Source organism: Pipra filicauda, unplaced genomic scaffold (assembly GCF_003945595.2).
Source record: "Pipra filicauda isolate LSUMZ 115617 unplaced genomic scaffold, ASM394559v2 scaffold221_size1283894_pilon, whole genome shotgun sequence".
In the NCBI taxonomy this organism is placed as follows: domain Eukaryota; kingdom Metazoa; phylum Chordata; class Aves; order Passeriformes; family Pipridae; genus Pipra; species Pipra filicauda.
In genome coordinates, this window is record NW_024104334.1 from 981,312 (window position 1) to 1,005,168 (window position 23,857).

General features: G+C 44.0%; 1 protein-coding gene across 5 annotated transcripts; it reads right to left on the bottom strand.

Annotated features, from left to right (window-relative positions):
• Positions 1 to 223: 223 nt before the first annotated feature.
• TRAF5 (TNF receptor associated factor 5) lies at positions 224 to 21,453 on the bottom strand. Of its 5 annotated transcripts, none has more exons than XM_027723743.2 (12): positions 21,402 to 21,453; positions 9,442 to 9,585; positions 8,708 to 9,078; positions 7,490 to 7,547; positions 6,047 to 6,148; positions 5,399 to 5,563; positions 5,014 to 5,091; positions 4,561 to 4,635; positions 4,198 to 4,290; positions 3,135 to 3,275; positions 2,460 to 2,628; positions 224 to 1,918 (listed from the first exon to the last, which is right to left on the bottom strand). In XM_027723743.2, the coding sequence occupies exons 3-12, from the start codon at positions 8,920 to 8,922 to the stop codon at positions 1,341 to 1,343; spliced, it is 1,674 nt and encodes a 557-aa protein (XP_027579544.1). In that variant the 5' UTR covers positions 8,923 to 9,078; positions 9,442 to 9,585; positions 21,402 to 21,453; the 3' UTR covers positions 224 to 1,340. The 5 variants fall into 5 exon arrangements, with proteins under 5 accessions (XP_027579544.1, XP_039237347.1, XP_039237346.1 ...); XM_039381413.1 differs by lacking the exon at positions 21,402 to 21,453 and adding an exon at positions 15,053 to 21,246; XM_039381412.1 differs by lacking the exon at positions 21,402 to 21,453 and adding an exon at positions 11,971 to 21,246 and having other exon boundaries at positions 9,442 to 11,880.
• Between the last annotated feature and the right edge of the window lie 2,404 nt (positions 21,454 to 23,857).

A 23,857-nucleotide genomic window follows, 5' to 3' on the forward strand; every position in this document is an offset into this window, starting at 1 on the left:
CAAAAGGCTTTAAAAAGGCACGTGTATTCTGTGTCACTTGTTCCTCAGTGCCTGATCTTGATAGTTTTAGTGGGTCTCCAATAAACCCCATACAATGCACACATTCCCTTGCAGTATGGAAGGAACCTGGAATGAGAATTAAGATCTTCAGACAACACAGTCAGCAGTTGTTACCCTTTTGTAACAACTGCTGACTGTGTTGTCTGAAGATCTTAATCTTCAGACAAGAAGTTCTTCAAACTGAACAAGTTGTTAAAGGGTGGCTGTGTCACCCTTTAACAAACACTAGAGCTGCACTATCTGTGAGAATTGGGTTCCTACTGCAACCTCACTCCCAAATCCCTTTTCCCCCTTCTTCCCCTAACATCCAAATTTCTAGGAGAGAGGAACAGTGCATGTTACGTGGGCTTTCTCCCAGGCAGACATCCAAAGCTTTTCCTGCCTTTTATAAAGCTTGTAGGCCAGAAAACATCAATTTTGCACAGATGTGGAAGAAAAAGAACAGGAGTTTTGCCCCTCTTCCAACAGCACAGCCAAGAGCTGGCAGGCTGGCCGAGTGCCCTGCCTCTGGCCATGTCCTGAGAGGTGAGAAGTGCCTGCAGCTTTTGGCTTCAGATGGGGACTGTGGATGTTTACCACTAATGGAAATCAGTCCCAAGGCACTAGGCAGGAAAGGAAAGGACATAAGAAAGCTGTTGTGACCTGGGCGTACTCTATATAGCTGAAAAACCAGGCTAAAAAAGTAAGAGGCATTGGTGCCTTCCTCTGGGCTTTCTGGAAAAACATAATTAAAACAAATTACAAAAATGCAAGATACTTGGCAAATGGTTTCCCTGCCTAACTGAAGCCATTCTCCCCTCTTCAAAAATCCAGGAGATGGAGGGACCAAGACATATTGATTCAAATTTGCTAATGCTGAAATGTTTCTATTGCAGGCAGGTGAAATGCACTTGCACGTTTGGGCATGGCTTCACTGCTGTGTGAGGGATGGGAGCCCACTGGCCTGCCTGGGCTCCAGGGAGGTTACTGGAGGAGTTTCATCTCCAAGCACCAGTTTGGTGATGGGAGAAAAGCATTCCCCCCAGCCTGGACTGAGCCAAGCTGGATTGAATGCATGCTTGCACCAAACCGGACTTCTAGCTGCCTTAAAAATGCAGTCTTGAAAAAAGGGTTAAAAAAGGAAAGGCTGACACTTTGGCAATTCATTATCTCTTATGAGTCCAAAAGCTGTGAAACATTCTCAGTAGCTTGACTGGTGGCAATTCACTATTGCATGGCTGGTAGTCACCAAGAAAGCAGTTCTTAATGGTTAAAGCAGTCACATTGATTGGGAACAATTTTCACAATTCCTCCAGATCAGTTAAATCCACGACGACTTTCAAAAACAGAGTGTCATCTCTGATATAGGTGTTCTTTGTGTTCTCCAGGACCGCGTGCGGCACGAAGCGGGGACATCCGGAGGCGATATTCATTTCCCCATCTGGCCTTTTGAAACTGCTGCTGTTGGGGTCGGCTCTAAAGACTTCCACAATGTGATTTTTTTTCCCACTTTGGTCCAAAAGCATAAGTGTAACTTTTTGCTTGAAAGGCCACAGCAGCAGCGAGTCAAATTCCCCCCTCATCACTACAAAGTAGAGAGAGATGTGTGTTCCCTTCCCTGAGCCATCCCCGTTCAGGTAGGCTCTCGCACACAACCTGTACCCACAGCGGCTGGTGTAAAAGGGCTGGCTGGCTATGGAGAGGACACGGCCTTCCACCGCTTCTTTCTTTTTCATCTTGTAGTCTGTGATTTTCCAGATTAATTTCCCATTGTAGCACGTGCCTTCCAAAAGCTTAAATCGTTCTTCATTTTTATTGAGCTGTGCTTTGTGAATATTGATCTGGAGATCATGTTTGCTGGACTGATCTTCCAAAACAACTGAGAGAAGGGGAAACAAAAAAAGAAACAGGAAAACCAAACCAAACCAAAAACAAAACAAAACAAAAAAGAGAGAGAGAGAAACGTAAATAAAACTGTCTGAGCACCCAGACTCAAGGTGACAAAACTTAACTACCCAACTACCCAAGCCTGAGTACAGGCTATGAACTAGTGTGACTACAGCTGTTAACTTTTAAAATTGTAATTGCAGCTGGTAGTTGCGTAAGAAACACTGGTAACTACAAACCAGATTGAAGGCCTGAAGATCGATAGCACCATGGCCTTCATCACAGTGCACCAGCCAGACCAAGGCCAGTGCTCTGGCCCTGCAGTGCCACAGGAATTCGGGAGACATTGTGCATTAGGGGAAGGCGGGAGAACACAGCTCACACCATCACGGTTTGGTCTTAGAATGCAAGAAGGAAGCCCTTTCTAGCGAAGAGCTGCAACTGACTGACTGTAGCACCAGAGCCTCTACTTAGCTACCAGCAAATCAGCAAACTGCCCCCTCCACAGAAAAGAACCCAAAGTGCTGACATACCCAAGCGCTGATCATATGTCTCCATCAGAGCAATCTTCTGTTTTACATTTTCGATTGTGTCAAACAGGGGCCGCAAGTCTAATTTACTCTGCTGCTGGTTTGCCATCTGTATTAGCTGTTTCACTTGTGATTCCAGGCGTGCAGACTTATCCAGGTGGCTGGCCAAAGCCTTCCCAGTTCATGCCATTGAGAAAACGTGGGAAGTAGAAGTACAAGAGACATCCATAAAATCAGCCATTTTCTTTGAATTAAGATAATGAAGTCTTTAGCATGTCAGCAGTATCATCTATACAGTGCATTGAAAGTGCTCAGCTGGCTTAGGAATTTACCTCAAATGCTCCTTCATGATTAATTCAGCACATTTATGGATTGAGAAGCCATCCCTCATTTGGATCCATTCACGCTGCATCACTTCACTCAACTAAATTATCCAAATTTATACCAATGTATTTGCCATGGGCATCTGGCCACAAGGATTTGTAAAGTGCTTTTTGCCCACATCAGGTAACCAAACATCTTTACTGATTAAAATGAAAAGACAATACCATAGTGTAAAAAAGCAAAAAGGGCTTGTGGAGATTTGTTATTGCCCTGCTATTAATGATAACTAGTACTGGATAAACATGTCAGAATGTAAGAAAGCAATTGATAAAAAAGGTAAAATCAAAGTCTCACCTGTGTGCTTACCATCAAGTTGCTATTTTTACCAAACAGTTGTGTATACTGCCTGAATTCTTTCTCACACTTTTTAATGGCCTCTGCCAGCTGCTGGATTTTAATCTCTTTACATTCCAGGCTCTTATATAGGTCAGATATCTACAGATGGGAAAAGCGGAGTATAAATACTAAGGAACACCAAAATATACAATAAAGAAATTAAAACATACGTGGCAGTGGAAAAGTTTACAACACAAAGCCTCTAACTGAGCTAGATTCACAGCTTGTGGATAAGCACTAGCAAGAACTGAACATAAGGTAATCAGACTCGAATAGATCTGTGTGGCTACAGGTGCAAAGAGGCTCATATCTCTCATCCCCATCCCCTTCAGCTCTATAGTGGGATAATATATCCTTATTTGCACACGTGTGCATGTGTGCTTCTGTGTGTATGTATATAAATTTTTTTCCCCTCGACTGAGGCCTAACCAGTAAAAGCGATGAGTCAGCGAAGGATACAAACTTCAAAACCAAGTTATAGCGCTTTGGGACACCTGTTTTTTGCATAAACAAGCAAAGAGGAAGTCCACCATCAGTTTGGATGCATTCACCTTAGTAAGACTGGGCGTACACCCAGCGTCACCTGCTGGAAGCTGCAGAAGTGATCATGAGCAGAAAGGTGCTTGCAACTGGCTCTGGTGCTGCCTCTATACAGAGTGAGTGACTTGGGCATGTAAAGGCTCCTTTCTGGAGCAACCTGACCAGTCAATGAAAATTTAAAATGCTTTATCTCCAAACCTCATATCTGCTGTAAATAGAGACCAAAAGCAAATGAGGTGAGCAATGGCAACGAGCCTCCCACTGTGCCTGGTGGAGAATATACACGCCTGAGCACAGAGAGATTTCCATGGAACTGACTGACTTCACTAGAAAAGCTTATTCTGACTTCTGAGGTGTGCGAAGACCATAAAAACAGTCTTCTAAAGTGTAGCTGAGCTAAACTAGGCAACAAATGTAGAGTATCATATCATCCTCCAACCAGTCAAGAACCACTGAAGAGTGATCATTAAACACGACTTACCTGTTCTTCCAACCGGGAGTTCTTGTCTAAAATCTGCAGCATGTGTTCCCTCAGGGCAGTGTTTTCATGTTCAGCAAGTTTCCCTCTTTTAACCTTAGTGAGGCAGAGGAGGAAGTGAAAGAATCAAATAATAAGCTGATTTTTGAAGCTGTTAGTAAAAAATTTATTGATGAAAACATTCAAAATGTCTCCTCTGTGCTTTGAAAGTGAGGGAATGGCAGTCCTGATTCTCTAGCATAGCATCTTAGCCAATGTTAGAAATGACTGTGAAAGGACATAAAATGCTTATTTTGATTAATGACTCTGATTGGCTTGGGAGACAAAGTCCAGTCCTAGTAAAGACAAAGATCTGTAAAACAGTACCTTTGCAAGACATCCGTACTGCTTATACGGGCAGTCCACTTCTGCCTCAGGGCACACAGCCTGGTGCTTGTCAATCTGCATGTATTAACACAGAAGTTTGGAATGAAATGAATATTAAGTCATTTGATGCACTTATAAAATCTGAAAGCCTGCATCAGGGGTGAATAAAGGCCACTGTCATGACAACTGCAAACCACTTAAACAGGAAAACGAGTGTTCAGAGTCAATAAGCAAGATAGGTATTTTTCCATACTACAAAACATCAATGGTTTACAGTGACCAAATAACACACTTAAAAAGATGGGAGATATATCCCTTTTAGAATCAAACAAAGAAAATACTTAGAGCAGTGAAATTTTATTGGCTTGGGCCAATGTGGTCTGCAATGCAGCTTTCAGTTTTCATAAATGCATGTGATCTGCTGAATTGCAGTATATGAAAAAATAATAGTACCTCTTTTTTCAGAATTATTTGTGAACAATTTTGGAGACAAGGCACAGGATAATTAGGACAGTCATCTTTTTCATGATTCTGGGGAAAAAGAAACAGAACAAGGCAATGGTTTGAATTTTTTGTGAAGTAGTACATATAGAGGAAGTTATGCAAAAAGTAATCCCAAACATACACGTGCAAGCCACATATCACCTTGTTGTTCATAAGAGAGCATCAATAATTGGTATTATTTAAAGCATATTTATTATACTTTCTCCTTCAGCTACTCAACCAAATTTTGTTTCAGGAGTTGTTAAGTACCATTGCAATGCTGGAGACTTTTCACTCAGTAACATCAAGAGGAAACACATACTAGGGATTCCCAGGGAATGCTTCATAACCTTACCTTTATGTTAATGAACACCACATATGTATTACAGTACTGACACATTTCTTCTCGAAATTTACAGTGCTGGCTCAAGTGTTCTTTCATGTCTTTCCGAAGAATTTGATCACAACATCCATCATTAGTGCATTGCATGCTTTCAAACAAACACTGCTGAAGATGCTCCTGCAACACACAACAGCAAATTAAACCCCAAAGTATTTCATTGCATCTCAGTTTACCCAGCAGACCCACAGAAACAGCTGGCAGAGTCCTTTGTATGACTTTCACTTTTCATTCAATTGATACACCAAAAAAAGGCCCAAATGGCCAGTATGACTTGGCAAGTTTCCTTGAATCAACATATGGTACCTAAGCATACAGAATATGTACAGACACTGGATATACTAAAACTACATAATAATACTAGATATACTAAAACTACATAAAGCAAATGGTTCTTATTAAAAAAAAATAACCAAAGGCCAAGCTGAACAAGGTAACAGCCATAATATTTGTTACTTATGGTGTATAGCTAAGTCATAATTTTTGTACTTAAACCAAATTGCTACAATAACTCTGAAGACAATGACTGGGATTTAGCTGATCATAAATACACAGAATTGTCATGAAAATCAAAGGCTTAAAAATCTGATCAAGCAAACTAACCTGATATCGTCCCAGAATTATTTTTGAATTGCAGTCAGGAAAGTTTTTGCAGAACACATGCAAATTGAGAACTTCTCTCTTACAGCAGTTGTCTTTGAATACCTGTAAAGGAAGCAAACCAGCTTTCATATGCAGCCACATAGGATGTTATGAATAATATAAAAGAGCAAAATATCACTACAGATCTCCTAAGCATGCAAGTGTAGACTCCATAATTGTGAGTATGGCTCTTGATAATTCATATTGAAAATTTATAGTATAAATATAAATAAAACCATAAATGAATTTCTAATAAGCACAGGCCTTTCTCCCCATATAGTTATTCCACAGATGCTGATCCATCCCACAGCCAGCAGGACTAGTAGCACAGGAGCTATATAACCACTGTCAAAGCCTGCCTGTACCTAGAAGAAAGCAGCTGGAGCTAACAGGCCCCAAAGGCCATCCAGCTCTGTGCACACTCCACAATGTTCAAGCAGTGCAGCGTGCCTTTGGGATGGAGATGATGCCGAAACATCCTTTCTACTGTACTCAGTTGTGTGTGCAGAAGCAAATTAAGCCCCTGGAGCAAACTTTAAGTCTTATTTAGAGCTCTTCCTGTAAGGAGCACTGTAAATGTTGCACTGTTGTCATCAAAATTTGTACAAAGTAGAAGGCGGCAAAGGAAAAACAAAAATCACATGGACAGTCTGATTACAGCTTCCTTTCAGGAGTACAACAGAGAGGAAGCAGACATTTGATTTCACTACAAAATTCATTCTGACATGATCAAGTATGTATACTTTTAAGTATACTTAAAAGTAGTATACTTTTAAGCCTTGGCATATAAATAAGAACAAATTAATCCATTACAAAAAAACCCCCAAAACAAAACAAAAACCAACCAAACAGAACACCAGAAAACACAACAAACAAATAAAACCCAAACAAAACAACCAAAACCAACAGTAATTTGTAAAATAAAACAGATGAATTTATCTTTTCTTCTGAAAGTCACCCAAAAGTAAATTAAGTCTGCAGGGTTAATGAGATCTAATGGAGATAGTTAAGGAGCAAGTTATAGCCAAGTGAAAGCAAAGACAACTAAATAAACAAGATAACCCAGCAAGATGGGGCATTAAAAAGTAAGTCAATAAACTCTCCACTAAAAAAAAAAAAATCTGATGACTAGGGAAGATTTAGAACTTTTTGAAACTCTTTGACACTTTACTGAAAATAGAGAAGACTAAAATGAAATAACTTCAGAGAGGTATAAAAATAAATCTTTATGTATACAGTCATACTTCCTTTCCGGGAGAGCATCACTGAGTACACTATTTCCCTTAGCATCATTTCAGAGACAAAAACCTGCTCTGCCCTGAGGACTAAGAGCCACCTTGTTCTCAGCACTCTTGCCTTTTCCATGCAGATGTTGCCTGCTGAAGTAAAGCTAAGGTCACTTACCTCGTGCATTTTTATTGTTTCTTTGTCGACAGGACAGGTGGGTACTGCATTTAACTCCCTAGAACATAAGAAGAGTCATATTAACTCATAGAAAATTTTATTTATTTTATGAAATTGGGCTATGCTGTAATCTGACTCTGACATAAGTCATATGATACCAGATACCATAAAAACAAAAAAAGTGCTCCGAATCCACTTTCATCTGGCAACCACATAGCCAAATTCTGGCCAGAGTTCTACGAGGGCATTAATCTGAATGTGAATGTGTAACAGAAAACAGAGTTTGTCCTATGAATGCTAAATGGTAAAAACCATAAGATGGTTTTAAATTAAGAGGACTTTGTCACTCTCTGGCCATCTGCTGCTCTCAAATGTTGTATCTCAAAAAATCCCATTGTGTATTAAACCTAGCCTTTGCCTAGCAGAAGCAGTGCCCTCCTTGCTACACCAGTGAAAGATCTAATGGCTGCTGCCTTAAAAGGCTTTGAGAAATCCCATAATAAGGGGCAGGAAAACACTTATTGAGGCAGTACAAAAGGGATGCAACCCAGAGAGAAAGCAGCAAATATGAAGCATCTAAAATTCACAAAAGGTAACTAGCGACATCCATCCACATAAAGAGGCTCCTCTGCAGCCTTGCCGGGAGAAATCTTGCCCTCAGGAACAGCAAACAGTACATAATGTATTCCCAGACAGGTCTGTGGGGTAGAGTCATTTGTAGCAGATAATTCCCAAGCAGATGCCAGCAGCCTTGTGATCTGACTGCAGTATCAGGTAATACTAACAACAATTTTATAACTCCACTAAAAAAAAATTTCCATAGAAATTTCACAGAAGAAAGTGAACACCGCTTAATCTAACCACCAGTGCCAATACTGTGAGACATCACCAAAACCAAATTCTCTGCAGAGCACCATGCCAGACAGACAGACTGAAACAGCATCTCACACAGTAGTGCTCCAGATTACATAACAATTTCTTAATGTTGACTTCCCTGTGGTTCACCAGCACTGGGTATGGTCTTTAAGGACACCTATAAAACACTGAGCATGCAGTCATTGAGTTCATCAGAGTCTTTCCATTGACTCCTTCAGTGTCTTACTGGAGCAGTAATAATACTATTATGGCACTCACTGCTGATTCATAGAAGACGCTGAATTTTTTTTTTAGGAAAGGGAATACGGGGAGTTTGCGAACACAGGAGGAGTTTGCACTCACCTCAAAGAAAGAATGCACTGCTGGCAAAATCGGTGCCCACATCCTGTCTGGTGGGGGTTGTGAAGGACGAGGTGGCAGTAGGCACACTTGTACCGATCCTCTAAGGTTTCAACAAACTTGTAGTCGGCGTCAGGCTCAAAGTCCAGAGAGGTGGTGCTGGTAGAGTTCTGGCGTGTGAAGATGCCCGAGAGAGCAGTGGGTTCGTCATAGGCCATGGGAGCTGCACTGGGAACCAGACACAGGGGGAATCTCTTCAAATACTCACTGGTAGCCACGCTGCATCAGCTACTGCTTGCAGCAGGGTGCCGCTCGCGGGAGGGCTGGCATCTGGAGAGGGGTGAGACAGATTCCAGAGGGAAACACGGCACCAGCTATGGAAGAACAACAAAATGCTCAGAGAACTGCAAAATGATAATTACATGACAAGCATCAAAGCACACTCCTTTGGAAAAGAGTATCACAATCTGTAAACAGAGATCTTTATGTTTGTGGGTTTTTTTTAATATTTTCTTGCAGCAGTTCTTAGTCTGGAAAAAACTACAAGAGTCAGTAGTCAGACACGGTTGGGGAAAGCAGAGGCCTAGTCTTTGCCCTAATGTTCACCAGGAAAGTCTACACTTAAGGTAGAGCCCACCCACATGACTTCACAAGTTCATTGCACTGCTTCAAACAGGAGGTGGCTTTGTGGTTCACAGCAAGGAGCATACAAAAAATAGGCAGCAAGGGGATTTTACCTTCAGTTTAGGTGTTGCAGGAGTTGAAGCCTCTTAACTTGACATCTTTCTTTTTTCTGTTGATCTCTCATTTATAGCAGGAAACTCCTACTTTTCCAAAGTTTTATTAAATTATGTGCAAGTCCTTGGCTATATTAATCCTGTCTGCAAGAAGTGGTGGAAAAAAAAGAAAGAAAAGTGAGATTGCAATCAGAGGTGTGACGTAAGTTTTTCTTTCAACCTACTGATGTTCATACGTGGCACAGGAATGCAATTTCCCAGTAGGAAAAACTATCAACATTTTTTTCCAGCCTTAAGACACAAACCTCGAGACCTTTGTCACCAGTCCCTTAATCTCACAGTAGTTTTTTTGCAAGTAGCTCAAGACCTAGAGCCACTCTGGTTTCCATTTCTTGTAGCTTTGCACTCAGAAGACATTTTCCTTACAGGATGCACACAAAAGCACAACACCTGAGCTCTCAGACTGTTTCACAGGAGAAGTGCTCAATTTTATAGCGGTGCCACGGGACGCTATCTCTCCTCTGTGCGCACCACCCACCCTGTCAGACACTCAAGTCACTCTTACTAGCTTCAGCACCTCTCTGAGAGCTCTCACTCAGCTGCTGTAAGGTCACTGAGGGTATCTGCTGCCTTCGGAGCGAAGCAGGGCCAACACACCACCAACCTTTTGGCTGGCATGAAATAATATGGCAAGTACAGACACACTGCCCTGCCTCTCTGCTGCAGTGTGTTCCTGGCCCATGAAAGCAGTGACTAGTGCTGCGCTATGCACAGTGCAGCACTGCCACAGACCACATCAGGCTTCAGAAAGCAACATCCATTTTCCTTTCTATTTTAACAACCCACACTGGGCAAGGAATTCCTGTGGACAGTTAGTGTACCTGAACAAAAAACAAGCCAAAGCACTTAAACAACTAAAATGTATTCCACAGCAAACATTTGAGTGCTCCTGTAACTCAGCACCCTTGTTCATGGTTGTACTCGGTATTTACCTTCCCAGCTTGTGAGGGTCTCCCTGTTATCCACCAGGCTGAATGTCTGACATACTGCAGTACAACTGATCACCCAACATCGACAGCCCTCAGGAATATGAACCTTAATCATATTTCAGGCATAAAGACTTATTATTCCAACTGGAGTTTGCAAATTACCCTGTTTGGTCCCTCCACATGAACAGCCTCCTGCTTCAGACTAGAGATGGTTGCCCATTTGGTCCTTTCATTTTTAAACAGCTGACCTTTTCTTCTCTGAAAATGGGGGTCCCAGTTCCCTGACATTTAATAAGGACCAATTCTAATTTCTTCACGTCAACCAGAGATGCCAAAATGCAGCCTGAGGGATTACCACCCTCATGCCTGGGCTGCCTCTGTAGCAGATGCCAGCAGCAGAGCATGCCTGCTGCTTCAGAGGCAGATGGAGAGCTGCCACCATCAATTTCCACAGCACAGATTACCTACAGGATGAACTGCCTAAGAACTCATTCTCTTGTCAGCAGGTGAGAACCCTGAAACAATTTTCCTTCCTTTTTCTTATTAGTGCTCTCTCCCATTTACATGGCATCCACTTTCCTGAGTCCTATTACACTCCATTACTTACATCATCTGATGGCATGGTTTAGCAAGCTAATGCCACACAGTCTAAAAACACACATAAAAAAAAAAATCAATGTTTTATCCATTTTGCTGTTAAAGGTCTTCCTTAACTCCAGAATTTCTTCCAGCTGCAGTGAACAGATGCTTTAGGCAAAAAAGTTATGGGACACATTAAGAAGAAACATAGTCACCAGTCCAAAATCCTATCTAGAAACTCCTTCAGAGCTCTCACTGTTCATTAAATCAACCAAAATCATTCCCATCTCTTTCTGCAAGGAACACTCTGCTGTGGTACAACACCTTCCAATTCTCTTGTTGAAATGAGAGCCTTTATCTCCTTAAACACTTTCATAATGCACCCAACCCAAAAAATGGAGACCCTCCGTGAAAGAACCTCCTCCACCTCAGCCTCACTCAGGACTGCACTGCACAGCTAAGGGCAGCTCAGGGCACAGGAAAGAGCATTTCAGGTGAAAGGTGATCCTGCCTGCTAAGAGGGCAGAACGCAAACCTCTGGGTGCCCAGCAGGGATGTTTGCCACTGCTGACAGCCTTGCAGAAGGTTTGCTGCAGGGTTTGCAGCTGTTTTGCTGGAGGAAATGGGCTGCCCCAGGAGAGGGCCTGTGGATGGCAATGCTTTGCCCAAGCTGGAGAGGTGCCTGTATGAATCAGCTGGGGAGAGGAGCTGAGAAACAGCAGCCAGACCTAGTGCCAGCCAGCGCTCGGCGGGATGTGATCCAAACCATCACAGGCAGCAAGTAATTCCCATCCCAGTGCTCACCAGTGACTCGGGCGGGTCACAGAAGCTCTTCTTCCACTTTTGGCTTCCAGCACCTGGGCCCTCTGTACTGAAACCAAAGGGAAACCGTCAGGGGAAAAAGTGCTTTTCGGTGACAGTGAGAGCACGCCAGGGTTATCTGAATCAATTTCCTGCTTACGCTGATGCCTGGCCAGTGTAGGTAGGGGATGAGGGACGCTTTCACTTCTGCCTGCTCACAGCAAGGGGAAGGTGTCCTGTCTTTGCGTACTCTCAGATTTTTCAGCACACGTGTGAACCATAATGCTGTTTTAAAATAGCAGAGAGAGGCGGGTTTATGCTGTATAATGATGCTCTTGTGGCAGACACACAGTGCATGCAGTAAAGGGATTTTCACTGCACCTCCACTGCAACAGCACGCACACAAAAAACCCCCCAGTTTATGGAGACTGAAAATCTACACATTAAAAAACCTGGATTTCCATATACTGAAATAAATAGAATTAATTCTGGCCACACATAAAAAAAAGCAGTATGACTCACTAAAAACTAACCCCAAGTCCTATAAACAGCTACCAGTGAGTGGGAGCTCAATGGCAGCACAGCACAAAAAGCTCCCAGCTGCACCTTCCTACCACTTCAGCATCCCAGCCCTGGCCTGCACCAATAGCTGCGCAAGCAAAATGGTTCTGGAACAACTCTTTATACACAGATGCTTGAACTTCATTGGAAGTAATCCAAGGAGGAGAATTTTCATAACAAAAATAAACTTTACTAAATGTGGGCTATCCTATTTTAACTACCACCACACCAAATTGAGCCCAAACACTTTCCATTAAAATACACCCCACTTAGTATTTCTAACTGTTCAGAAACTGAGCAAGACATGAGTACAACATAATAATAAGGAGAAAAATCAGTATGGGCATGACTTACTAGGATATAAAATGGCATTAACATTTTAAAGCCATGTTCAAACAGCTCCCCTCCAGCAGTGCTGCTGCCTATCTATGGCACCAGTAGTCAGAATGGACAAAGGCCATATACAAACCTGATGTCCCATTGAACTATTGTGGACAGATTAACTTCTTTTAGTCACAAAAATATACTTTCTGCACACAGATTAAACATTGCCTATAATGTGGGTGCTCTTCTTAAAGAGAGTATTTTTCTCCTGTTTCCTCTCACATGAAGCCAAACCCCCCTGAAAGATCAGCACATATGAGCTACGAGTGCACCATTACGGCAGGCTGCAGCACCAAAACTTCCAGGACAGCAGACCTGAGGCACAGGCACTGGGTGCCACCCATGCCTTTTAGACTGAGAAGGGCAAATATCTGCGTTGTTATCAGAGATTTGGTCACCATGCGTGGACTAGACGACAGGATCCTTGGTCCTGCTGCCCAGCAAATGGGGGCTGAGAGCATGGCTTCTGCTATGTTCACTGCATGAGGGGAAGGCAATGTTCAGCAACTCTCCAGGATTGGGGTATTGCTCAATAAAAAGCACTGTGATTACTTTTTCACTTACCATGCTTCCATGAAATACATACAACAGGGAATAGAAAAAAAGTTATACACCTATGTTCCTATAGCTCTACTTCAGCTCTATTGCTTTGCCCTAAGGCACCTGGCAGGGACAAGTCTTAAAAGATGCCCTGTCCCTCTCTCTCAAATTATGTACCTTTTATGGTACATCAGAACTGGAAGCCTGTCTTAGTCACAGTGGGAAAAGTTTGTCAAATTTAGAGGTCTAAGATCAAGTCACTTCATTGGGAGCTGACAGGCAGAAACATGATGGACGGGAACACACCTTGCACTAAAATGACCCTGTCCAAGCTGCCTTATAAGCTAGGTAGAGTAGCTACCTCCATATTTTTTAATTAAAATAACAAAGTTGTATGATTTACTATTTACTATAATGCCTTCTCTGTATTTTGGGGACAAGAAATATATGCCCCAACTCTTAACATACAGAGTGGAAGAGGTAACAGAGTCTGCTAAAGAATGGCTAAAAATATCTATACAGTTTGAGATACATATTTAAGATATAGCAAATTATATGGAGTCATGTGAAAACAGCAGATTATGACATCTGACATCACTGAGGGATCATCCTTGTCCCTTCCAACCCAGAAGAGATACAACATTTTGACTGCTGACAACAAAACAAAATTGCAGAGTCCCCATGGGGGAGAAGAACCCCAGCTGCATGACGTGTGTCACCCCAGTACAGAGGCTGCGGAGGGAAAGGATCCCCTACTGCACCAACACAGACCCACTGCTGATACTCAGGGCTTACTCCCACTTCACCTGGCACTAAGTCAGCCTCAGGAGCTGCTCTCCTGTTATCCTAACCACTTCAAAACTGCAGTGCAGTGACCAGCTGGTACCCAGGACAGAATATTTCTAATAGCAACAATTTCCTATTGGATATGTGCCTGAGCACCTACAGGGGATGTTGCTGCAAAGGACAGCAGAACAAACCTTTTCTTTTGGATATAGACAATACTATCCTATCCAAATTCCAGTATTACCTTATTGTCAAGGCACAGTAAAATCTTACTAAGCAAGCATCAGTTTGCTAATCTCCATAGGCAAATTTTCACTAAGCAGAGTAAGACGGTAGGGTTTCCTTTGCGTAGAGGTACAGTCAAGCATTACAATGAATTCCCGTAAGACTAGACATCAGCAAGTTTTTAAGACACAGATTACAACACAGATAGCATAAAAAAAAAATTAAAAAATACCCTCTTACAACCAATGAAGTCTGTCTGGTGCTGAAGCAGCTCTGATTTTACAACCAGTTTATTTATTTGCTACATCTACTGTTTTCCCTGGATGTTCTAAAAATAATGAATTAATTTTGCATTATCTCTCTATGTCTAACCAACACAATATTGTTACAGTAATACAGAGAACTTTTGCCTTAAAATAATCACACTCATAGCTGGAAAATAACTTTGTTCCCATCACTTCTGTAGCAATCCCTGGCTTGCACGTTCCCAAGCAACAACAGAAATTTCAGCAACAAGGCTCTGCCACTCACCCCTATGACACTGTGGCACCACTTTGCTGGTTCAGGGGTGAATGCAGTTTCTGAGATGTTTTGGGGTCTGCAGCCTTCCCCCAGCACAGCCCTGTGCCACTCACACCCCTGTGTGCCACAGTGTACCCCTGAAGAGCCCTTCAGAAATGAGAAATAATTCTAGCAATGGTAAGATCCTGCCAGCATTAACAAGACACGTTCTGGTAAAGCCTTACCTGGAAATGGTAGCTGGTCCTCAATGGGGAGAAAATGAGAGAGAGAGAGAAAGAGAGACAGAGTGCACCAGCGTAAGCTTTGTGGTTAACACAAGAGTATGAGCATTTTAAAACAGCAAGGGAGTGGAAATCCCCCAGAGTACCTTTGAAAAAGATCATGTATAAAAATGTTTTAGAAGTGTTAGGATAAAAGGCGAGCCACTGAAAAGTATTTTGCCTTACTGAAATGATGAAGGGACTGCAGAATTTACCATCTGGAGCAACGCAAGGTTACCAAGGATGTTTCTCACAGTTTTTAATCAATGATACAGAATATTTTTTACCTTTCACAAAAGTGGTTATTGATGTGACAAAAAAAAAAATACATGGGCAGCAGGAAGCACATAAGGACATATGGAAAACCCAGGTCCAACCCTTTTTATCCCTCCAAGGCAGCCTTGGCAGGCCCAAGTGAACCCACTCGCTGCAGGAAGTGAAGCATCAGCTCATGGAGGAAACAGCACTGGCTCAGTCACATCAGCTCATGCTACTGGCTGCACAGGCATGTCACATTTAAACGGAACCCTCAAACTGAAATAAAATCCATTTTAAGAAAATAAACATTTATATTTTGGTTTGTAATAATTTAAGTGACCATAAACCCTAATGATTTTGTAGGCAGAACTTAATCATGCACACAGGATTCTGGGCAGCCTTCATCTCCACTGATTGTGCATCAGCTTCCCTTGCCAGCCAAAAACGTGCTGCCCTTGCAGCAGTGCCAGTGACTCCATCTCTTCCCCCACTCTTTCTTTTTCCTTCTCTGCCCCCTCCCCTTGCTTTCTGGTCTCTTGGCTTTTTTTTCTTCATCCCCTAAAATAAAGTATCTTATTTTCTATAAAAGCAATAATTTTTAAGTCTCTTGTTATATAAAATACTAATTTTCAAAGAAAGCTTCTGTCTTGTAATAAATGTAACATATACCCTCTTTAGCCTTTTCCCTTTAACTAAGCTTGCTCCCAGAGCATTTCTAACCTATTTCAATTTCCATCTGCCCTCCCAAGAGGTATCTCAACCTCCTGCATGTTCTCATGAATCTTCCTTGAAGCTCTGGAACAGACTAGTCATTGCATCATGAAGTCAGTGGGAAAAGGAAAGGCATGAACTTGCAGGCATGCTGCTTCATTACGGGACCAAATCAATTGATCCAAGATGCATTTCTAAGCGCAGCCTAAGCTCACTTCTACAGTCAAGCTTTTTATACCAGAAGGTATCCTTTCATCCTTGCCATGAACCTGTCCTCAGAGTGCTTCCTGGTGAAGCTGTAGACTGTACACCATCTTGGACCAGGCTGACATCAGAACAGCACAACAGCTTGTACATGGGCTTTCTTTGAACCTGGCAGCTCTGAGGGAAGGACACATCCGCCTGGTTTTGTCAGGAGGAGACAGCGCTGCATAAAGTGTAATGCTCTGTAAGCACAGCTCCAGGAAGCACCATCTGCTTCTGGGAAGCTTTGGGGAAAACCCCAAATGGAGAAGTTGAGTGGGAACAGGATCTTAATTTTAAACAATCTGTCTGCAGATGAGTAGAGAGCAACAGGCCAGTGTTATTGTTTGCAATCAGTCCAACGCCAACTTCAGTGCTGAAACCCTGACCAAGTTTCAAGCAGATTCAAGGGGATGAAGTTGAGTGAAAAGACAGACAGTAACAGCATTTAGGAAAGTGAATGAAGGAAGAGACATAAGAACAAAATAATAAACAAAAGTTACTGAAAAAAAGTAACAGGAACAGATGGAGAACAAGACACCTAAGAGGTTTTAATTTTTTATCTTTTGTTGCATTGAAGCCAAAGTGAGTCCTCACTTTTCCTAACAAACAATAGTTCATTACACATTTTGCAGAACTAAGTCTTTGAGGCTTTGAAGCCCATGTCTCTTTCTCGGCCCCATGGGGACACACTATCCAGGACTTCAGTTGGTTTGGCCATGAAGAGATTCGCTAGGCTTAACTGATTCTTGGTTTTAATTTTCCACACCCTGACCCTTTGACTCAGTCTTAATAAAGAACTTCACCAGTATCTATACAGAAATCTATGAATCAACTCAATGGTTATTCATTCGAATTACCAGGATGAGCTTAAATTTTGTTCTAACGCACACACGTCTGATGACATACAGACACACATTTTTCTAGTCACAGTCATCACTGAAAACATAACTGCTAACATCAAAATCCAAATGCAGTCGGGGACCCCCTGAACTTCCTGTTGGGAAAGCAGTGAGAGCAAAAGATTGCCACCATTTTCTTTTCTAAAAGAACAAACAAACAAAAAAAATCAGGAGAAAGGATGTGGTCTTAAGAAGTCCTTCCCATTAGGACAGATTTACAGAGGTAAGAACCAGGAGCAGTGCTTTCATGTGGCCCCTTCTCTAAATGCAATCAGCACTGGAAAGCCTACCCATGCACACTGTCTCAGCCAGGCAGTGGCACAGCAAGCCCCAGCACTGCCATAGGCCTGGATGAATGCTGGAGCATGCCACATGGACCTGCTGAGAGGGATGGAAGACAGAACCATCCCTTTTGGTATCAGGCAAGATGCCACGAAGAGGGCTGCTGAACATGCTGTGAGCAGCATCCAACCCCGCACCAGTTCTAGCTTTATTGCTTCCAGCAGTGAACAACATTGCTGTTTCTAGGGACATTAAGGTGCATCTTAGGCATCATCAAGGTCCAAGTTCAAAACTCCTGAGTGAAAAACTGCCATGACACGAGGTTTAATGACAATGACAGTGAAAAAGACAAATGCACAAGCTTTATTTTCTTTACAAAGAGCGTCCAGTAGCCTTTCATAATATCTTTCATTGGATATGTGATCTGACAACTGTTTGTAACTGCTCTCTCTAAGACAATATTGAGAAACGAAACCCTTGATTTTTTCTTTCTTAGTTATAAAGAGCCACATTCCAGTTTCAAGCACATGGATATAGGAGATAAGACTGAGAACCATCATCTTCTGCAGTGTTGCTACCGTATGTTCACAGTAACATACTTACCCTTAGAGAGTCCCTGTATGCAAAACGTCAGTATATTACACACAAAAACTTGCTTTATCAGTCCCACTCCCGGAGACAAACATGCTTAACTACAGAGCACTCTGGGCAGTCCCATATCAAAACCACCGTGGTTTAGGGTGCAGACAATTTCTCACACACTTGTGTATTTGCTGCAAGATTGAGCTGAGGAGACTGCGGAAATTTTTGCAACATTTTTATTAACAATACAGCATGACTCAAGTTTCTTCACTTTTACACACCAGGGTAAAGAGGTTAGCTTCTTTCCTGGGCTGAGGGAAGAGAGTGGAACAATTGCACATCGCAGCCTAAACTGGTATAGATAAGGGACTGACGACAAACAGCGTGATTATTAACCCTCCACAGTTTTTCCCCATCAACTGCCTCAAAAGGATCAGGAGACTAAGAAAAGTTACAACTCATACAAACTGCCTGAAGGGCCAGATAATATCTGCCTTTCCACAGCCAGATAATAATTGATGATAAATGATGTCTATTTATGCAAAATCAAAGGGTCAGACAAAGAACTGAAGAAGATAGAGAGCTATAGGAAAGCTCAAAGGTGGGACACAAATAAAGTCCAGGGGATGAAGCAACTACAAGTCTGCAGCTGCCCACTGACGGGATTTGGCAAAGTGACTGAAGCAATATCCGGCACAGAACAAAAAGCTCCTGACCTATCCCATAGCTTTGACAGCTGTGTAAGAACTGTGCCCCTGTTTTAGGGTACCTGATTAGGGAGCCTGTGTGGTGAAATAAAGAACTGTCTGGTTTCTGCTATCTGCACTTATTTGAAATTCTTTTCAAAGTCTTCAACAGCAGCTTTCTAGCTTTAAAATGTTGTCGTCTCCTGGATATCATTCCTTACCCTCTCAAAGCACTTCCCCTCCTGGATGCCATTCCTTACACTCTCAAAGCTGTATAACTACTCCCATACCCCCCAAAGTTTCTGTGAGCACTACAAACTTCTTTCATCCTTCAGGATGTTACTCTGAATCTTATCTTTCAGCAGCTTATACCTCTTCAGCTAAAGTTTCCTGACAGCTACTCACAGATGTGCCCTATCGCCACAGACCATCTTCCTGCATAGGCTGAACTCTCAGCCTCTCCTTTGATATCCGGGCTGTGGATGACTACCAGCCTGGAGGTAGGTGGCATGCTCTCCTCAACCTTCCCCCCACAGGCCTTCTTCTGCACAGCCCCTGTGCCCCAATATGACACAACCAGCATGTAATCCACTCAGCTCCAGAACCATCCTCTCCCTCTCAGGCTTCAAGCATTAGACCTTCACAGTATCCCATCAACTTCTCCTGCTTTGTATCTCTATATGATACAGTATTTCTTGTCCACTAACACAAATAAAACTCGTCCATCACCATCATCCTCTGTTTTTTCATAGAATCAAGCATGTGGGCTGAAAGGGAACTTAAAGACCACCTAGTTCCAACCTTCCAATCATGGGCAGGGACACCTTTCTCTAAACCAGACTATTCAAAGTCCCATCCAGCCTGGCCTTGAACACTTCCAGGAATGGGACAAATACTCATTTCCAAACACTTATGTCTCTTGAAATGTAGTGTTTTACTTATTTACCCATCCTGGGTGTTGCCGCAGGGATCATTTTTCTAAGCCACAGCTATAACCGCATCACGTCTCTCACTGTCCCTCCACTTTCCTACTGCACCGAAACCTCTTCACTTTCAAAGCCTATTCTAGTCTCCCTCCACTTGACCCTGCACCCCTCCAGTGATACAGAAGGACTGGTTTTATCTCTGGCCAAATGATGACAACAGGCTCCACTGCCTCTTTGTTATGTATTTGAACAAGTGTGTGCTGGGAGGGCAGATTTTTTGAGGGACATTAGCCAGCTATTCTACTTCAACTTTTCCAAGATTTCCTTTGCCAAGAAGCTGGAAACAACTGGCTTCTGACTATCACACTGGTCCAGAGGGTCACACTGTCTCCTACTGCCCTCCTGACTTGAACTATAAACTCCCTTCAGCCAAGGGCTGTGGTTTTACCCTCTGCTCGCACAGCTCCTGGCACACTGGGGTTCTCAACCACAGCAAACACCTCTGCGCAACAGAAATAAAATAAGATAATCAAGACTAACAGCAAAGGAAGTTACCCTGGGTGGTTTTAGGCTGAGTGCAACACACGACCACCACGGCTCACACTAAGCTCAAAAGCAACAATGCAACCCAGTCCTTCGACGAAGCAAGATGAAGTGCAACACCAGCCAGGCAGGTGCTCAGGCACAAGGACATCCCAGAGTGCATCAATTTTATCTTCATCACTAAACCTGTGTGCTCTGTGTGCAATCAGCTGCGGTGGTTTAAAAATACAACTGTGTTACTGCTGCCAGCCTGGGCCTGACCTGAATACACTCAGCTATTTTTAGTGCATCATTGCACTCCTTTCAGCCATCCCATATTTATAAAACGGAAGTTATGAGGAAAGTTATTCTTGGCTGGCACTGGGAAAGAGCAGCCAAGCTAACAACAGGCAGAGCAATTCAAGAAGTGCCAACAATAGGAGCTCCTTATTTTTCCTTCTAAATATGAAGAGTGTTGAAAGTGTATGGTTAAAGCCTGCTGCCTCAAGATGCTCCCAGAGTGCTGTTGATCAGGGAAAATCAGAGGACTCCCTACACACGAATAGAGGGGAAATTCCCTCTCGCCAGCAGCATTCAGTTGACACCAGCAGGGATGCTTGTTACAGTTCCCTGCAATCTGAAAAGATCAGAGCCACTGCAAAGGCATTCTTCATTCACTCGAGCAGTCCTTGATTTGTTTCCCTTTCAGCCTCCAAAATTTCGGCCCTGCCAAGCTCCGGGGCGGGCACCGGGCCTACCTTTCCCTCCGGCATTCCCGTGGGACAGCGGCCGTGGCACATCCCTTCGCGAAGGGAGCGAGGCGCTCCCGCAGCCCGCCCGCCCCGGCCCGCCGGGCAGGGCTGGGCTCAGCCCCGTGCAGGGGGAACCCCCCGCGCCTGGGGACAGGGGTTCTGCCTCGCCAGGCACAACTCCCGGGGCGCCAACTTCGGGTTTGCCACCCCGCCCGCCCTTCCAAGCGAAAACGCGCCGCAAGAAAGAAACGCCCCGCGCAGACTTCCCTCTGCATCGCGGGGGCAGGAGAGGGACTTCGGGAAGGTGTCGCCCACCGTCAGCCGACCGCCACCAGCGCCCCCGGGCCCGCCCCCGGCCGGCACCCACCGCTGTCACCCGCGGGCCCGGCCCCGCTCCCCGACACGCCCCTGCCCCGGCGGGACACCCGGCCCGCCCGCCCCAGCCGCACCTGTGCCGGCGGTCGCTGCCCTCGGCGCCGGGGCCGCGGGGCCGCCGCTGCCGGCGGTGCGGGCGCTGCGGGGCCGCCTCGGCTGCGCGGGGCGCGGCTTCGTGCGCGGCGGCGGAGGCGGGCGGGGGGCGCGGCGAGAAAACGCTCCTGCCACCGCCTCCCGCTCCTTTCGCCGCCCCCCGCTCCTTTCGCCGCCCCTGCGGGGGGGAGCCGCTTTCGGTTTCATGGCAACCCCCGGGCGGGGAGACCCCGGTGGCGGCACCGCCCCGCTCCAGGCGCTGTCGGTGCTCCCGGGCTGGGAAGGAAGCAGCGCCCCCCCCGCCTCCCCAGGACCGGCAGCGCCGCTTACCCTTAACTGGCGTGACCTCCGGGCCCCCGCGGATGGGAAAGGCTCCCCCGGCACCCGGTTCACCACATCTCCCTGCAGCCTCCCGAACGCCCTGAGAGATTTTATACGGTCGGGAGAGCAGTCCCACGCAGGCCAGGGAGTTAGTTTTCCAGGAGGAGCTGACGCGAGCCCGCGGCGGTGGGGCTCGGCAGGCCATGTCCACTCCGCCTTTGGGGATAGCAACACCCCCTGCTCACACCTCACCTGCCTGCCTGGAAGGCAGTTAGTTACTCCTTCATTATTGACATCTGCGGGACTGAAACAGAGAAACAAAGCCCGTACTAAATAGGCAAAGGACACGGACGTGCCCCGTGCCAGTTATTATTGGCTATTACTATATTACTATTACCACATGCCAGTATTATTGGCTAACGACTCGAGACATACCAAAGGGTTCCTTACAAACGAAGGCAACACAGCCATACAGATGCAATGGCTTTGCCGCCTGCTCCCTGTCACCTGCTGCTGCACTTTGTTCTGCCTTTCACATTAAACCACTTCTAGGAAAAAGAGTCTCTAAGGAAAATACTATACTAGAACACGCACAAAAGCACTAAGGCTAACAAAAAAAGAAACAATTGTGCCTTGATAGCTGAACTGTCTTCAGAGGAGCTCTAAAAACAGTACTAATAAAATGGTATCAAGAGAGAGTCTTCTTTTCTTACAATGATTCAGACTTGTCACTCCCAAGGGAGTCAGTCCACACTGGATTGTTGACTCTGGGAATCCAGCAAAGGCATTACTACAACAGAGACCTCTTAATACACTCCTCCTTGCAAAAATTGAGGACTTTTTTTTTTTTCTTTTAAGCTTTTAGGAATATCCTGATTACTCTGGGTACTACTTGTCTGGGAGGTTCAGAGGAAGATCCATCAGAACAATGAGTATTATGTTTCTGTAATTAAATATTTATAAATGTAAATTAATAGCTTGGTGATGGGATCAGATTCCCAAAATGGACATTGGCCACCCTCATGGTCTTCCTACTACAGAACACGACAATTTCCCAGAACAGTGCTTTGTGGTGACAAGGATCTGTCAAAAGGATCATCTGATATCACTCAGTGAGTATTAGAGGAGGCCTGGTCTGCATTATGACAGTCGCATCCTTGAAGCTGCAGTAGAGATCACACTCCCTGAACCTCAGTGCTTCCTTTTGTGCCAGTCCAAGGGAAAACTTCCAAGTCAGTACCAGCAATGAGGATTTACTGTGTTGCTAGAATTATTAGAGTGTAGAAAACTGTACTGAAAAAGATTTAAGAATTGATGCAACTGCAGAGTAGCAGTCTTCACTAGTGGTGAAAAATGAAGCAAATTTTTTTCTCAAGTTGTATTTTAGTATTATTTTTGAGGATGTCTGTTCTAAAAAAGGGGGCAGTTGCTTATTGAACAGTCCAGGTACTGTTTCCTATATATTCTGCTTCTCCTCCCTACCTGATGCCTAATTCATCAGTAATGGAGTGTAATTGGTGCTGGAGTCTATGTTTGTTTTTATCTCACATACAAGCACCTAGGATCTTAAAGCAGATGTCTATCGCAACAATGCCCACTTTTCACTCACTCTGAGAAAGGCAAACTGAGATTTAGCTACTTCAGCCTCAGGAAAAGCTGTAGGTTCAACCCATTTAACAAGACTGCGCAGCTGTTTCAGCACCATTTACAGTGCACTATTCTCCACTGGAGCTGTGACAGTGGCTGACTTCTCTACAACTTCCTTTGCATTTTGAAACACATCTCTAAGCAAACAATTTCATGTTTGGCTTTGCTTTTGTCTGACAGCACACACATTTCTGTCTGGCACCAGCTGTAAATTCAGTCTATTCCTTTCTTTTGCTATAGAGGCACAACACAGTTTAGTAACCTTCAGCCTAAACTCTGCAATTCTACTCTATCCATACACAAACTCCCACACATATAAGATACTGGTTTTTGTTTTGTCCTCTATGAATTGTGAGGTTTCCAGAACAAAGAAAAATCCCAACGATATAAAGATGAACAAAAACCTAATGACAAAAGTAACTAATTCCTTTTGCTCACGATCAACAAATTAAACTGCTTTACTATGATG